The sequence below is a fragment of the Zootermopsis nevadensis genome, unplaced genomic scaffold (genome assembly GCF_977971745.1).
Source record: "Zootermopsis nevadensis isolate Lab colony 2312 unplaced genomic scaffold, Znev_1.0 Znev_ptg000010l, whole genome shotgun sequence".
Taxonomy (NCBI): Eukaryota; Metazoa; Arthropoda; class Insecta; order Blattodea; family Termopsidae; genus Zootermopsis; species Zootermopsis nevadensis.
The window spans coordinates 2659224-2676517 of NW_028259142.1; the positions used below are offsets into that span (position 1 = coordinate 2659224).

At 39.4% G+C, this 17294-nt stretch overlaps 3 protein-coding genes across 4 annotated transcripts; 1 reads left to right on the forward strand and 2 right to left on the reverse strand.

Annotated features, from left to right (window-relative positions):
- Positions 1-659: 659 nt before the first annotated feature.
- LOC110829556 (uncharacterized) lies at positions 660-8963 on the reverse strand. Of its 2 annotated transcripts, XM_087346216.1 has the most exons (9): positions 8797-8963; positions 7507-7666; positions 7171-7290; positions 6569-6773; positions 6415-6488; positions 5123-5218; positions 4374-4480; positions 3900-3987; positions 660-3504 (listed from the first exon to the last, which is right to left on the reverse strand). In XM_087346216.1, exons 2-9 carry the CDS (start codon positions 7630-7632, stop codon positions 3358-3360), a joined length of 963 nt encoding a protein of 320 aa, XP_087202342.1. In that variant the 5' UTR covers positions 7633-7666; positions 8797-8963; the 3' UTR covers positions 660-3357. The 2 variants fall into 2 exon arrangements, with proteins under 2 accessions (XP_087202342.1, XP_087202344.1); XM_087346218.1 differs by lacking the exon at positions 7507-7666.
- A 1456-nt stretch (positions 8964-10419) lies between these two features.
- On the reverse strand, positions 10420-13643 carry twr (signal peptidase complex catalytic subunit SEC11 homolog C twr). Its single transcript, XM_022063390.2, has 5 exons — positions 13452-13643; positions 12516-12625; positions 12171-12320; positions 11787-11964; positions 10420-10835 (listed from the first exon to the last, which is right to left on the reverse strand). The coding sequence occupies exons 1-5, from the start codon at positions 13497-13499 to the stop codon at positions 10785-10787; spliced, it is 537 nt and encodes a 178-aa protein (XP_021919082.2). The 5' UTR covers positions 13500-13643; the 3' UTR covers positions 10420-10784.
- A 285-nt stretch (positions 13644-13928) lies between these two features.
- LOC110829555 (ELMO domain-containing protein 2) lies at positions 13929-17021 on the forward strand. Its single transcript, XM_022063387.2, has one exon. It carries the CDS (start codon positions 14604-14606, stop codon positions 15540-15542), a length of 939 nt encoding a protein of 312 aa, XP_021919079.1. The 5' UTR covers positions 13929-14603; the 3' UTR covers positions 15543-17021.
- The last annotated feature ends 273 nt before the right edge of the window (positions 17022-17294 follow it).

Genomic DNA, 17294 nt, shown 5'->3' on the forward strand with positions numbered 1-17294 from the left:
TCACACGGAGCTTAGAAAGGAAGTTGGGGTCGATTCTTGCAAGATCTTTGAGCTCCTGACAAACGAGAAGTCGATTCTGCTTCTGGTCCTCAGACAGGATGCGTCGCATGTGGAGTTCTTCCTTTAGAATCAGCTAACAGGTCCCATAGCCTATCCCAACAATGTCGCACAAGTCATTGATGGTACGACGTCGATCTTCGTGAATGGCCTGCCGAATCTTCGTAACATTTTCGGGCGTTGTGCTCGAAGATGGTCGTCCAGAACGCTCGTCATCATCGACAGAGGTTCGGCCATTTTTAAAACGTGAATGCCACACAAAAGTTTGTGCACGACCCATTGCGGACTCCCCAAATGCTTGCTTTAGCATTTCATAGGTTTCCGTAGCCGTTTTGGCGAGTCTTTGGCAAAATTTGATGCACACGCCATTCCGAAATCGCAGGAGGGTCGGTGTAATGCACTACCAAAACGCCCGTAACTAAGAAACAAATGCTAATTCGATGATGCCAGCTGGCACACTGATTCACTATGAATGTAGGCCGCACCCCCTAAAGGCAGAAGCTCGTACTACATCCGGTTCGCCCTCTATTGACACAGTCTAGAAACTTTCCGATCGCACCTCGTAAATATGTTTCAGGTATGACATAAGGAAACAGCACTCGTTTCTGCACAAAACATTTATATTTCTGTCTATAAACATAAAACGTGTCATTAACATTACAAGTAACAGAATCTAACAACAATTCAACGTACATTATATATATTTCTCACAAACATTGTAACTCTAAATATATCGGTACATATAATTTTTCGTAACTGTGAACATTTGATAATGGATTAAACAAAACAAACGCTGAACAGTGTTACCAACAAGAAATAAACGAAAAAGGAAGTGCATAAGGGCAGTTTTCTGCATTATCATAATTTGATATGTATCAGGTGATACGAAAGGAAGGTCCTTTTACACCCAGTGACTGATTGTCATAGGAATACCGGGTGTTCACAAAAACACGCTAACTTCTACTTTCTACATTTATTAAGAGTCTTATTATGGCGACCGGTTAGTATTATTGCTTACACGTCTCTTGAACGTGTACACTGATAGCGCTTCGTTAAAATTATCTGGTGACGTAATATTGTTTGACGTTGAACTAAAATTATTTCGTCACACCGTGGGAACTATTACATCGCCTAATGTTCGGCAACACGCATGCGCCAATTTATTTCTAAGTCACTTCCGTATAACAATAATGCAAGAAGGGCACACGAAACAACAAAGTTATAGGGCATGAAGAATCGTGAGGAAATTCGGGGGATAAAGATCAGAAGTACGTCCGAACTTTCACTTTGAATTTATGTCCCAAAAGTTTCATTTGCTGTCTGAATTATAAATTCTAGAGCTCAGGTCATAAGTTAAATATTAAGTGTTTTTTTCTGTTATATCACAGAGTTGTTTTCTGTGACAAGAGAATAAAATATGATCATAATTCTTTTAGATACTTTATGTACGTACTAACATATTTTATAAGGTAGTATATTTGCGTCATATTGTGAATTAGGTTAATATTTTAATATTTTCCGTCAAATCACAATTTTAATAAGATAATAAAATATTTTAAATATTTATATTTTATTATCGTATTAAAATTGTTATTTGACGGAAAATATTAAAATATTAACATATTTTATTCAGAAAGCAAATTGAAAGATATTATGTTTTTGATAGGCAAGTGCGAGTGTCCTTGGCGAGAATTTGTCCGCTCGGGTCCGGTAACGCAGGCATCCGTTATAAAAGTTATCGCCCTGTACGTCCACCTGCAGCTGGGCGGATGGTTGAAGCCAGAAAGTAAACACAGAGAGTGAAATTGGCTGGAAACATCTTAGCTGCACGCTAAGTCACCGCAGCCAAGTCAAGGCGCGTATTAGGTGAGATTTCAGGTCCACACGGCTGCAAGTAAGAAGAATTCGTCTTCAAAGTTAACACTTTTTTCACGCCTACGTATATTGCCTTACACTTAAAAAAATCCACGGTTATGACGTCAATTTTCGTAATTACTCGTTCTGTTTTTCAAGTTTTGTTACTAAGTTTCGCATTTACTGTCACGAAAATTAACGCGGGCCATATCATCCACTTATATAGCTCAAGACAGTAGACTCCTTCTTTCTAGGCTAATTTTTTTTTAAAAAAAAAAACTAGCCTTTTACGGAACCAAAATTTGCATTGCCGTTTTCACGAGAACCTGGAACTGTACCATATCCTGAGCCAGATGAATCCACTCCCATTTCCTCAATATCAATGTCAGTAAGGTTACGTCTCGCCCCCCTTGATTTAGACCCCCTAATAATATTTAATGAATTTTAGAAACTCTGAAGTGTCCACTCTCTCGTTAGGTCGAAATATTCTTCCCGGCAACCTGCTCTCACACTCCCTCACGGACACCTTTACGTATTTTTATGCGAGACGCCGCAAGGCAGAAGATTCTGAACTGCAAGGTAACAACAACTCCCCAAATATAATCCCTCCTTCACTTTTCGTGAATGTAATTTTGATTTTGCTATCGTTCCCAATGGTTCTGATTCCGCCACAGTTTCGAAGGATTTATAATCTCCCGGGCCCAAAAAGAATAAGCTACAACGCATCTTTGTACAAATCACGAACCTCGTTAGCTGGCGACAGTCAAACACGTGCAGATTTCCAAAATATCCGTCAGTCAACACCTGCGTTCATTTTCTCTTTGACGGCAGCGCCTTGCCTCGGCGACCTGATGACCTGCATGTAACTGCGTTGCCTTTCGTGCAAGACAGGTTTAGATCCAGAAGGAGTATCTCCGGGCGATTACGCGGTCCGACATGCCACCGGAGATAAACGCAGGCTGATTGCATTACGCGATTGTACGCGCTGAAGCCCCTCTTGCACGTCAGGGAACACGTAGCTACTCTTACTTCTGGAATGCGTCAAACGCAACTCGAGTTCTGTCGCGGTGATTTCTTGTTGGTGTCACGACGAGACTGAATGTCAAATATTTAAGAGACGGATCACTCGTAAATGTAATTTTTTTTATATATATATATAAATTTGTGTTTGTAACACGGAACTCGAGAATTGAATTTTAGTTTTTCATCTGTAACTACACAGTAAATTTAATGTGTTCCTACGTCTGGTAGTCGGAGGAGTTGGTATCTGTCGAAGCCCTATGAGCTGAAATTTATAAAACTGTCATCACCATTACAAACAGGTGAAGACGCCTACAGGACTTTCGTATAACTAAAATTTCCAAAATATTCATCATTATAGTACAAATTTTTAAACGAAGTCGTTCTTCGGAAACACGAGAAGTGGCAGGATATTCGAATTTCTCATCAGTTCACTGGAAGCCGATGCAGCAGGATGTCAATGTTTCCTTTGACTTTGACATCGCGTGGGGCCCCGTGCCCCGGGCGCCCCCAGAATTGCTGCCAGGTTTCGAAATGGCGCCGGCAGCTGTCTAGCTCCTCCTGGTGGGCTTTCTGTGACCCAAAGAAAAATCACTTATTTTTCATTTCTCCACATGTTATTCCCGTCTTAACAATCTTTTATTCATCGTCGTAAAGACATTAGTTGAGCTCAGACTGTACTACATTTTCTATCTGTCCTTCAGAGTGAGACAAAATTTTGGACCTAATCTAAAGAGTTTATTTTCATTCTCCCATTTTTAAATCAGGACCAATAATATTACATGCTCTGAAATGGATAATGAATGGTATGAATTCCTTAATTGTTCAAGGGGCCAGTTTCGGACAGAATCTGAAGAACTCGAAGAGTAAAGGATCGTGGGAGAAAATTTCTTTCCCAATGCTGAGCTGTGTGACGAGAAAGTAAATTTTCCTGAGGTCGCAGGGCTTCGTGACAGTTTTGCACTAACCTGTACGCGGTCCTTCTTGGTCATCACTTGCTGGGACAACTCCTGGACATACTCGTGGGTTCCTACCGCTCGCTGACAATCCGCGGGTCTGAAACAGAACGTATCGACCCTATAACACGCGCTCGCTTATTCGTAACAAACTGTACCTAACAGAAAAAGTCATCTACTGATATAATATCCAATGTCCGTCATGCTTAATTGTACGAGGCTAGAATAAATTAGAATCTGACGGTGGTAACTCTGGTAGTAAGAAATGTAGACGAGGGTGTGGTAAAGCCTACGGTGGGGTCTGGCGATGTCTGAGTTTGGCGGGAATCTGGCTTTTGTCGCCGTGAAGATGTTTTTTTTTATGTAGTCCGTAAGGAAATTTTATAATGAGATTTGAAAATAAAATTCTGAACTAAATTGTATCGTCATTTAGTACAAAAATGTTCATCGACGTAGCACAAGGGGTGAGATCCCTCTCATACTTACCCTTTGAAGTTTCTTATCCGGGTTACGTCTGTGGAGGAAAGAGGGTGTCTATCGGCCACGGCTCTTCTGCGGGCCAATAGGGGTACGAGCTCCACACCTTCCAGAACCTGCGCACAAGAAACCAGCTTAGGACTGGTCCCATCTTACCCGTAGCAAATGTGCGTGTAATTTATTTTCTACGTGCAGAATCCACATCCAACGCATTGTTCCCGCATCCCTGCTGTAGAGGAGGGCACCCAAGATCTTTATAAAATCGCATTTTGAATAGATGTCCGCAAAGCAACTACGCCCGCTTTGGTTATGAAATTCTACTGTAGGACGACTCAGTAGTTAAATGGCGCGTATTGTGAAAAAAAATTAAAAAAAATACGTAACATATTTCAGATTCTGTGTCTTTGTGACGTGAAGGAACAGCGAAAGTGGAGACGGGGTGGAATTTGAGGGTTCATATCTCCGTTCTCTTGAAATATCTCAAAGTACCTCAAAGTAATAATAACTTTATAATATTTTGCAGCAGAAGAAACACCTTTCATGCTTGATTCATGAATGTATCAACAAAATACAATTTTTGTTAAGCGATTTAAAAAAAAATCCCCCCCCCCTGTCTTTTAATATAGAGCTGTATCTGAATGCTAAATCAGAACAAAAAATGGTCAGTCGATTTTTGAAACTCGCGTTGTTATACTGGAATTTCATTGTGTAATGTAGCATTAGTCTTTATGTCGTTAATATGGCAGAACATTACTCACCTTGCTCGGGTTTTTGTCGGTGGCTGACTTCTGTCGGCATCTCACACCCTCATCTCGCCTCTGGATACATTTTAGGGTGTTCTCATCACTCCAGCCCTGAAACCACTCTCCTCAGCTAATTGTGGCCTTCAGTTTATTCGTATTAAACTAAGAATACTGTGCCAACTTCCTGCTACGATATCCACATTTCATTCTGTCTGGGCAAATCACCCGTCAAAGTTTCTTTGATTACATTTCATACGTCAGATATTTGGTGTTGATTATTTAGTAAGGGAATCTTCCTAGTTTAAGTTACCATGCCAATATACCGAAGGAAAAACAGTGAATCTGTAGTTCTTGTGCGTTCACAAGGCAGCGCCAACTTACACGCACGCACGCACTCACACACAAACATACGTCAGGTGTAGTTTTGAAACTAGCTTCATCATGCCTCGTGCACGTGGTACGCCGATTATGTGCCATCTTAATCTCTTGCTTTCACGTCTGGTGTGTGCAAAGTGTCGCCTCGTCTCATATGAACAATATGCTCTTCAACCGGTCTGACTCTTGTAGTGACATCTTTATGTTCAGTTATTAATTAAATCTGCCGGTCACACTGAGTTTCATTCGATATTGAGTATCATGTCACTGCCCTTCATAAACTAATTAAATAGCGACGTGTATCATATATCACAAAAAAAACTGTTAACTTTACCCAGTATTTGACTTTAATTTTGAATTTGTCATATTATTCCATACCCCCAAAACCCCTTTTAGTATGTTCCGGACCCTTTGTATGCCTTACTTCATTACAGTGTCCTGCATTTCCCACTTACACGCCGGAACCAACTTAACTGTGAATTTTCTATTTCTACCGCGAGAAAGAGCCACCTGTTTGCTTGTCTTGCTGTCCTTATCTACTTATCAGACGATGGTCTTAAATTTAAACTTGACTGGATTCGGAACGAACGTCGTTTTTTTTATCATACAATCATTTTAAATAAAAGGAATAAGCTGGCTTTTACGATTCCTCGAGTGGCCAAGTGATTTAACACTTTTTTTTTATAGCAGAAATCGTTCATAGAGACGTGGCATGGCTACTACAGAAGTGAAAGACGAACAAATGAACATACCAACGAATGTAGAAAATTTAAGCCAATTGTTCGTCGGTCCCTCCACAAGAACCCCCCAGGGCCGGGGCGCCCCCAGGGGGATGCCATTTCCAACTGGAAATGAGGGTTAATCAATCACAGGTACCAGTTAGAGGAGAAGGGACCCTATCTGGAAACATATACAGTGGAGTCTGTACTGACCAGCTTGTTCTCCAACTGTGCTTCGCGGGTAGTCGCCTCCTTCTGCGCGCGCCTCTTCTCCGACACCAGAGCGTCTAAAAGAGTAGCACCACGTTACACAACGACACTTTCAGGCGGTCTCTGCCCCTCGCATAGTCCTGTCAATGTCCCTTACCTAGCTCTTGGCGATAAGCCTGTTTGTCCTGGTTACTTTTCCTGTATCTCAGGACGTTGTCCACGCAACGTCTCACCGGCTCGTTGAATTGGAAACGCAAGATGGGATCCGCCTTGTACGCGGTGCTCTTTTGTTTCTGTTGCCCGGAGCTGCCCCTCTGTGGCGTACTACTCCACGACCGATCAGTGGCGGCCCCAAGGTTCTTCTGAAAAACGGACGGGACCCCGTCAAATTTCAACCGAGGAATATATTAAATACTAACATATACAATATTTTATTTTCCGTCTATACACAAACTTAAAATAACGTTGTTTAAAATTACTTAAAATTATAACATTCTCAGTAGATACTGTATCTTGTTACATTTTGTATTGACGACATGTTTCGATGTGTATTACATCATCATCAGGTCTATCAATTTTAAAAACTGTTGCACATCTTGCGTTGCGTATATTGATTTGTTTGATTTTAAGTATCTTCCTTTAAATTTGGAGGTTGTGCTTGGATGTTTTATATCTGTAAAATTAATTTTCAAATCGTGATTTTGGATATTGACATAGGAAATATAATAATTTACTAATTTAAAGAGTCATTCATTGTACCTTGTCCTCCTCGGCGAATAGGCCCTGCTGATGAAGCTTTCTTTTGCGGATTCCATCAGCGTTGGGCGCTCCACAACCCGGTCGGCCCCACGGCGAATACTGTGACAGCATCTCACGCAGCTATCAGAAATCAATACACAGACTCCTCACTTAATGATCACGAAAATTAAGACTGACGTAATATAATTATATTCGTAGTATCGAAAATTCTTTATGTAGAATTACTACTAGCGCTAAAAAAAGGTGGGCGGATTCCGGGTTCGAATCTATCGCCCCCCGAAACACACTATCGTTATTCCATCTCAAAGTAGTCTGCACAGATGTGTCCTTCCTCACCTCTCGCTGTTCCTGTATTCTCTTCGATTGATCGACTTGCTTCTTTTGTTTCCACAACTCGATTCCCTCCTGCACCATGATTCTCTCGCGGTCCCTTCGCTTTATGTCACCCGAGTTGCGTTCCATCGTGATCGATCTGAGTGAAAAGATGCGATCCAGTCTGCACACAAAGATCGAACTTCGTGAAGCGTCCACTTCAATTCGAAACCATTTCTGTCTGTCCGAATATATTAAAAAATCTCCGGATGAATAAACTGTGACCACACGAGATAATTGCGTGCCCCAGACAAAGAATTTGATTTTAATTACTAGACAGTATAAGTGACAACGATTTATGGAAGAATATTATGTGTGAATAATAAATTCTTTTCGAGATACCAGTCGTGTCAGGTGGATGAAAGGTACTTAAGTACCCTGAGGACAGTGACGAAGATGGTTCTCGAATCGCTACCATTTTCCTGATTCAACCACCTGACTCGGCTGGTAGCCCGAGAAGAATTCGTTACACTTAGTGGATGTCTGAAAAGAGGGGGTGCTGTGGAAAATACTTAGGCCGCGGAGGGAGCCATTAGAGGCTGGAGAAATTCACGTAAAGAAAAGATTCATAATTTCTACTCGTCACAAATATCAGAGGTAAAAAACCTGAAAGGCAAAGACAACTTGGAAGAATTACACATAGATTGTAGGATAATATTAAAGGGAGTGAGGTCGTGGGTTGTGGATAGGGTCCACTTGCGGAATGTCGTGCTCTCGGCAACGAACCTTTGGGTTCTATAAGAGGCGGGGAATTGTCTTGCATAGCCGAGCAACTTCAGATATTTGCCTCATGGAGTTGCATAAAGCACAGAAAATTGAAATTATTAAATATTACGTAATGAAATGTGTAAAGGGAACTCAAATTCTCCAATTTTAGATACACAATAGAATTATGGTAGCGGACACTTGTACGCAGACAGCTTGTGTATAAATTTCACTCTTTTTATTATGTTGGCATTCTGAGTCTCATTTTGAGATAATATACGGAAAAACTTGCCTTGGGGGTAATAAATATGCCAAATTTTGTAACCGTACAAACAAAATTCAAGTTTTATATTTGCACGCAGAATTAAATTAAACAAAATCAGAGGCAATCATTTCCAGGCTGTTTCATCATCATTTAACGAGCATCCTAACCGACTCGTCCACATGCCTATCGGCAACAAAAAATTTACCACTAGTTCCAAGACCAGCTGGGACATTAATCTGAGGTGACAGCCTCGGGTTCGACCCCCACCTGCTGAACCCACATACCTTATATTAAATCTGCGACTTAGCTCACTGTTGTTCTGCTCGGATAAGTTGCTGTTAATAATTAGACACGATGTGCTTCGAGGGTGTCATCACCTGGCCTCTCATTCCCAGAGCACGGGATTACACGTGTAGCAATGCGCCTCTACCGTGCCGGTCACTGCTTGAGACTGCACGATACGCTGTCGTCTGCCGCCCGACCCGGTGATCGATATCCTGGCCGGGTGGAGCCTCGTTGTAACGTTCAGCGTTACAACGTGAACCTCCATTGTCGTGCATTGCCATGCTCCTCCACCGTGCCGGTCACTGCTTGAGACTGTACGATCCTGTCATCTGCTGCCCGCCCTGATGATGAAATGACGACCTAACCATGACCTCAACTTTACATGAATATTACCATTCAGAGACTTACCGTTTTGCAGAAATTTTCATGCACATGAATGACCTTGACCTGTTTGTAATTTCGAAACCCTCTATTCGTCGCCGTGTCATGAATTTGACCTAACGTAACATAACCTAAAATCTAATATATCCAAAGATAACGCAATGTAACGTAACCTAACCTAACACAACTCAACCTGACCTGATCTAACCTACCCTTACCTAACCTAACCCAACTTGACATAAAGCAATACAACCATACTTAATCTAACCCTGACTAAACTGTCCTTGAAATTTGCTTGGCATGGTTTTTTGTATCTTTCGCTTGGCCATGTTATGAACTTACCTTTGAATGAGCTTTACACGACCACAGTTTAATGTTCAAGACTTTCACCTGTCCCAGGGAGACATTCGACATTATTTTACCTGACCTTGAAAATTGAAATGCCTCTATTTAACGCAGTCTTGTCCTGACCTTGGCACGACCATGACCTAAACGTGGTCTCAGATACAGAGCAAATTAAAAAATTACGGAATCTGTTCATGTTTCCTATGAAGAACTGTTTTGATTTCCAGTGTCTCAAATTTTCTGAACGTAACCTGAAGTGTATCAGTGCTTATTATTTTAAAATACAACATTTTTCAGTATCTTTCTGTCGCCACAACAAAGTGATTGATCAGTCGACATCATGAAACAGAAATGAGATACAGATTTATGTAATTACTCTGTTATTTTACTCTCCCCATTAAAATTACACTCACAGAAACTGAAAACTTTAATATTATCCATCACCAACAACAGGACATTATATTTTCAGTGGTGCTAGCGTTGTTTGCACAAATCTGCATTTTTTATTGCTGATGCAAGGGGTTTGTAAATGAATTACATTTATATGAAATTTCATGAAAATCACCCAACTGGTTCTTTCTTAGTTTATATATAACAGTGATCAGTTGTTACCAGAGGTGCGGTCAGATATATGCGATAGGACACGTCATTTATTTTATTCTTGGCAGTATATGTATTTTAAAAGTACGAATACATATCACGGTTGGAACCCTGGACAGAAAAGCATGTTCAAGTAGGACTGCTGTCTTCCGAGTCATTCTTAACTCGTAATCTGTGATCGTTTGCGTGTCTTACAATTATCTATTGGTGCAAAGTATCTGCAGAGGGCAGGCAGTGGGGAGACGGATACAGTAAAGAGGAAGCTGAGGAATTATAATAAAATTAAAAAGATGACATAATTACAAATGTCTAATCCACAACGAAGATATTGTGAAGAATCTGATTCAGATTTAATGTAATGAACATTTGGGTGCCAAAGAAAAAAAAAATCAGAAAACATTTTGTACTGATTTTGTCATCATACCAAAACAACTACGTACATTCACGACAGAAAATAAGTAACTTGCGGCATCTCTCACTTATAGTGGAGGGAGCAGGGCAGATTCCACAGATAAATACAACCAGTTCTCTTTAGAAGATGTGCTGAGAGACTACACACGTCTTTGTGTAACGAAATGAGAAACGTTTTCTTCTGGTAGACACTTCTCGGAATGAAGATGCTGAAGACGTCTTGCACACACGCGCGCGCACACACATACTACTATTCTCGATGCACCAACACATACATTCCAAGGCAAGCCAGAACGGCATACTGCAAAAACAAAATTCAAATGAAATTGTCTTGTGAAATATATTGTAGTACTGTAAAAAATTTGTAATCCTATAATCATTATAATAAATTTGTTTCTTTATGGCATTTCAACCAATATTACTCTTCCATCATGGCTCAAGAAACTAGTGAAGTGTTACGTATGGAGTGTCGCGCTGTATGGAGCAGAGACTTGGACACTCAGGAAGAAGGAACAGAAATACCTGGAGAGTTTTGAAATGTGGTGTTGGAGAAGAATAGAGAAGATCAGGTGGACGGATCGAGTGACCAACGAAGAAGTATTGAGGAGAGACAACGAGCAAAGAAACATTCTGCAGGCGATTACACGAAGGAAAGCTAACTGGCTGGGACATATTATGAGAAGGAATGGGTTACTGAGTGATATCACCGAAGGCCAGGTTGAAGGAAAGAGAGGACTGGGAAGAAGATGGATACAGCTAACCGACGACCTTAAACAAGGAAAGAAGATGAAGTTTCAGGAATTAAAGCGAGAAGCCGAGAATAGGGAAAACTGGCGAACTCTTTTTGGGCAGAGCAATGGACCTATCGTCAGACAGAACACTAAATAATAATAACATGGCTCAAATATCAGCTCGATTCAATTTAAAATTGAGGGTCTAAATTTTCCTGGTGATTTGTTGAAATATCACAATTCTATTTAAGGCTGATGACACTAATATATATCACTACCTCAGCATATAATTTTAGCAGCCATTTTAAAGATTTTTGATGTATTAAACTCTTAACTTGTAACCATACGTAAAATAAATGATTAAACCAAGATCACCTCTCCATTCCTAACACCAGTAAACACTTACAACAGCAAAGTATAAAAGTATTTTTCTTTATCAATATATCAGTTCCTTTTATAAAAAAAAGATACATCAAGCCTACTGTTGCACATTGTACATTATCATGTGGTTTTCGACTTACTTTAAATTTGGGGTATTCATTCATGTAGATGGTGACCATACCAACATAAGGTAGGAACCCTCTTGCACGTCCCACGACATCCTTCTTGGTGAGCCACAGCTGTCCAGGGGCATACAGTCCCCGATCATCAACACTGTTGTTGTCGCCCTTGGTCAGGAACTTTACTGCTCCGGTCTCCCTGGAAGAGGTATTCATAATTTTAAATGAAAATATGGGTTTCTCTATACAGTCTGAGCTATTGACGACACATGCTGACGAGTTAGCACCTTGTAAATCACATATCTGGATCATGATAATGTAACTGCACGGCAGCGTTCAGAACACAATTCTGTGGTTGCATCAGTCAAATAATATGAGGGTTACATGCAGCATAATTAAACTTACTTTTCATGGAGTTTGAGGACTCGATGTACAATAGGGATGTCTCGTCCTTCCACTTTGAACACGACAATCTCACCAACCCTTATTGGCTCCTCTTTATAGTTTGTTAGAAACAGCAAATCTCCACGATGAAATGCTGGTTCCATACTCCCACTATATGAACGAGAGACTCAAAATAGACCTTAGCAATATTTTATTGAAACAGTAAATTACAATATAATCTTGAAGCTTACACTTTATACTTATAAAATTTTTAAATATGGTAAATGTAATTTCACTTTTAATTTTATAGTCATTATCAACAACAACACTTAATATAGTAAAAATACTTTAATAATGCATACAAACCTTAGTACAACAACAATTGGGCTTTCACTTCCTGTTACAACCATAAGGCCCTTCCATATCATTAATGCTGATGAAACTATCATTCCAAAGCTCAGAACCTGATACAGGAACTGAAAATGAGAAGTAGCCATTACATTAACAAACACATGTGTGTTATTTTCAGTCTGATTGGTATGATAGCACAATCTACACACAAATATATTTTATTCTAATAAGAATTAAAAGTGATTATGCACTGTTATGCCAATGGGGTGGGATCATGTCTCTGTGGTACAGAGGCTGCTAATGGGAGCATTCTCCATCCCACAGAAGAAGCAGTGGTGGAATGATATGGCAAGGGAAAATGAAAGGTCTTACAGAGAAACCTACCCATTGCCATTTTGTTTACCAGAAATCTTACATGGACTGCCCATGCACAAACTGAAGTCTGAGGATACAACTGGCAACCAACAGCCCTTGCTATGGTATGGCCCTACGTAATTATACAATAAATTGCAAGAGAAAAATAAAAATTCTAGAAACATGTTTTGACTGGAGTAGTTTCATGGCCCCAAAAAACCAAGAGTATGAAAGACTGTAGAATGCATGAAGTAAAGATATTTAATTATATAAAACTGGGAGGGGGGGAAGCTTCACCGCAACGAAAGCACCGGCAGGCGTGATGCCGACAACTCACCCCCATATATCAAGGTCAAGAGCCAACAGGGGCTATAACACCTATCCACCTTCCGTGGCGTAGAGACATAGCTTTGCTTTACTTTACTTAGCGTATAATTACCGTTAATTTATAAGAGAATAAAATTTTGTTATGCAAACGATGTCTTCGTACTAACAAAAATACCATCGAGAAGTCACTGCAACAGGAACATTCGATATATTCTATGCACTATAACCATATGCCTGTCAAAACATCCACAATGAGTTAAATAATTATACCTGGCGTTTGTTCATCCGCTGCACATCATCAAAGAGATTTTCAAACATATTGACAGCTACTGGTACCTGAATACTTTATAACGTATTTCTATTACACCTACAATACAACACAAACCCGTCACGTCCACGTCATTCACAAAACCTAATCGCAGCCGACATACGGATATACGATTCCATTTGTTTTTACCTTGTTCTTGACTACTTCGCGCAACTAGCAGGGGCACCAATTGACAGGAAATTAATTTCTAAGTGGCTATAGAATTGAAGGCATATAATGATAGCATAATAACGTATCGAGTTCATTACGCAAAATCACCTACTAATGCAACTGTGTAAAGTTTTTGTCGTTTACGTAATGTGCATATTTTATTATATTCAGAAGTTTTTCAGTACAGGCACAGATGTGATATGTTGAACAGTTTTCACATATACCAACGCTCTGTATGTACCTTCGTAACGTTGGTCACGTACAAGGCACACGGTGATACTAGCCAGAGTACCAACATCGACATTACGTTCATTTTGTATCATTGAATGACATTCCTTGAACTCCAGTTTCTTTAATTTCTACATAGCTTTGAACGTCATACGAGTATAAAGTTTGCATAATATAATCATAGTATAGGGAGACGTATTCAAGTAGATAAATATAGTTTCCAACAAGACTATTGTCATCGAAAGTATCTTGTGAAAATATTGGATGTAGAACCGCGATAACTCAACAGGAAACCAATTATTTTAATTAGTGCTCTCATATTCAAAATTTGAATTGTTAAACTCGAATGTAGGTACTAGTGCATACATTTTCCAATTATTTGTACTAATTTGCAGGTTCGGGCTATTGGCATTTGTGATCCATCAGTAATGCCAACACATTCATTAGAAATGCTCTTTGAATTGTGAAAGGAGCGATCAAAGGGAAGGCAGTAGTAGTGTGCATTGATTTATGTATAACAATTTACAATACACGTCGCTGATGGATGTGATTTATATCCATTAGAACATATATTTGAAAGAAGTTTAGTAATTCAGGGTTGAGTTAATTTGAGTCCATTGGTTTCGCTGTGACAGGCTGAAGTAAGGTTATCTGCATGCTTCGGAATTTCTATTCATTTATTACAGTTCGTAAATTTATAGGTTGCAGTGATAAATATGTTTCGGTCTTTATTGGGTATTATTTTATGGTATTTAAGGCCTCTAATGAAGTGGTTTTTGAGAAAAACGACAAGATTGTGTGAGCTGCAGAGACTATGTTATGGTGAAAAAGCTGGTGCTCCTAGATCTCTTCGCGTCGAGAATTCGCTTCTTCAGTCCAGGTCTGGTGATATAAAGAACCTCATCGTGTTTTTGGATAGAATCAGTGATGGCAGGAAGTTCATAGGCACGAACAAAGATAGTATAACTCATTATGCCATCCACACTGTGTTGAGGGTAAAAAAGATAAATCCACAAATCCATCCCCAGTTTGGGATATCTTTCGCAAAGTGCATTGAACATATATGGGGATATCGTCAGTTGATTCAAGAAGTGGAAGTGCTTCGTACTACTCCGTATGATGCCAACAACGAAAGTCATGAAACTAAATTGTTGACCTTATGGGAACTTATGATGCCATCAGTTCAGCTTGAATCAAGAGTCACCAAACAGTGGCAAGACATTGGTTTTCAAGGTGATGATCCAAAAACAGACTTCAGGGGTATGGGACTTCTGGGACTGGAGAATCTGTTGTATTTTGCACAAGAATATCCTGGTCCTGCCAGTCATGTGCTGTCACATTCTCATCATCCTCAGTATGGCTATGCATTTGCAGTAGTGGGCATAAATCTAACCAGCATGGCATATCATATGCTGAAGGATGGGTCTGCAAAATCTCATGTTTACAATGTTTCACAAGGGCTACCAACTATAAAAGTTTTCCACCACTTTTATTGTTACTTGTTCTATGAGTTTGACAGATTTTGGATTGAAGCAAAGCCTCGTAATGTAATGGATTTTTCACATATAAGAGAGAAATTTGAAAATACTATTCGTTTGTCACTTTCTAAACCTGCGTCCGTATTTAGGATAAATATATCCATTGATAATATATAAACATTTCAGTGCAATTGGTGTTTTTTGTGATCTTACAGTATTTTACACACACACTGGGCACTGGATATTGGATCAGGGCTGCCTACATAAAGGTACCCAGATGTGTCTTATTTGTTTCGCAGTTGTATTATTATTTATTGTGTTTGAATATACACTGGGACCAACATTTCAATTGTTGCTAATGCTGTTGCATATTCAAATTTGAAAGGTGTCTGTATGTTTGGTGGATTTAGATTTTATTTATATGTCAAGAAATATCAATCTCTGACCTATATCTGAGGAAGAACGTGTTAATGGAGTTGAAGCTCGTAAATATTTCACTGTTGCGTAGTATCTTTTGGAAACGTTTAATTCCACGTAAGAACGCTACAAGCAGAAAGTATGCCCTGGTACATTTTAGCAATGCTGCAGAATATGGCTTCAATTTTTAAGGACTGTTTTCCACTCGTCAGCGTGTGTCGTCCATTTCTTTTGTAAAATCTAATTGTATATGATAGAAGTCAAAACAGATGGTTAAAAACTGGCCAAAGTTTGTAGAATTATTGATGTCATGCATGTTAAAGTTCACCGTTACAAATAGAGTGTCTTTCTGAAGCTCACATGTATTGCTTATTGTGATGGAGGTGTGTATGAGCCATTTTATCTCATAATTTATGTACCCCTGAGCTTGTAATTAGATGTAATGTTGGCGGCTGTTCTTTCAGTTTTTCTGCCAGCACATAGTGACTTACTAATTAGCGTAAGTGTTCAAAACTTATGTTGTAATATGTTTCCAATACCTGAAAGTTGTTATATGTAACCTAAATATGATGAATAGCAGCACATTATTATGTGTGTCCTACTAATAAAGCCTACCTCAAGCACGTGCGTTGGCAGCTGTTCGGATGTGTTCACTTGTAGGGATATTAATTATATGAAATTTAAAATCTGCTTTATGCTCACTGCCTTAGTTAGCACAGACTTTGTCATTTCATTCACATTTAGCAGCATTTAAGTTGTGAAATTCTGTTGCAGTGACCGAAAGGTCAAAGCTAGTGTAGTATTTAAGAAACTGGTTTCTACGTCTGCATAAACACTATATTTATTATGAAAGTCTGTTCTTCTGTAATGTAAAGAAGTTAAGTTATTGAAACAAGCAATAAAAATACAGGTGATTTTTAATAGACATGGAGGTTGCATTTCTAAAAATTATTGTGTATATATATATATAAAAATGCATGTGGATTTTCTGAGTGATACACCACGAGAGGCCTTAATTTGTAGTCTCCAAAGTCAATGTGGGGTGATTCAGATAAACTGCATGCACAATTCAGTAGGCCATCATGGCAGCAATTACCATGACCACAGATATGATATTGATGCTCCTCGTGGTACTGAAGTGAAACTGTGTGTAGTGAAAGCATGTATAATGAGAGTCACCTGTAGTTGTCATTGTGCTATGAAGATAGAAATAAATTGTGCAAATGTTCTCATACTTTCCGTATGTGTTGGGACCGTACTTTTTACTACTGTATCCCATTGCATCTATGGTACTGCACTTATCATCGATACCAATGTGTGAGATTTCAGGTTTTCGTAGGAACAACATGACAGCTTTCTGGGATATTGCATCATATATGTAGTCTGATTGAAGTTGACTGGCATTTCAGAGACATGTAATGATCACCCCTCTGAAATGTCAGCCATCTTCTATGAGGTTACAAAATGTCTGATTTGCAAGAAACTAAAATTCTTACACTTATTTGGTTTGAC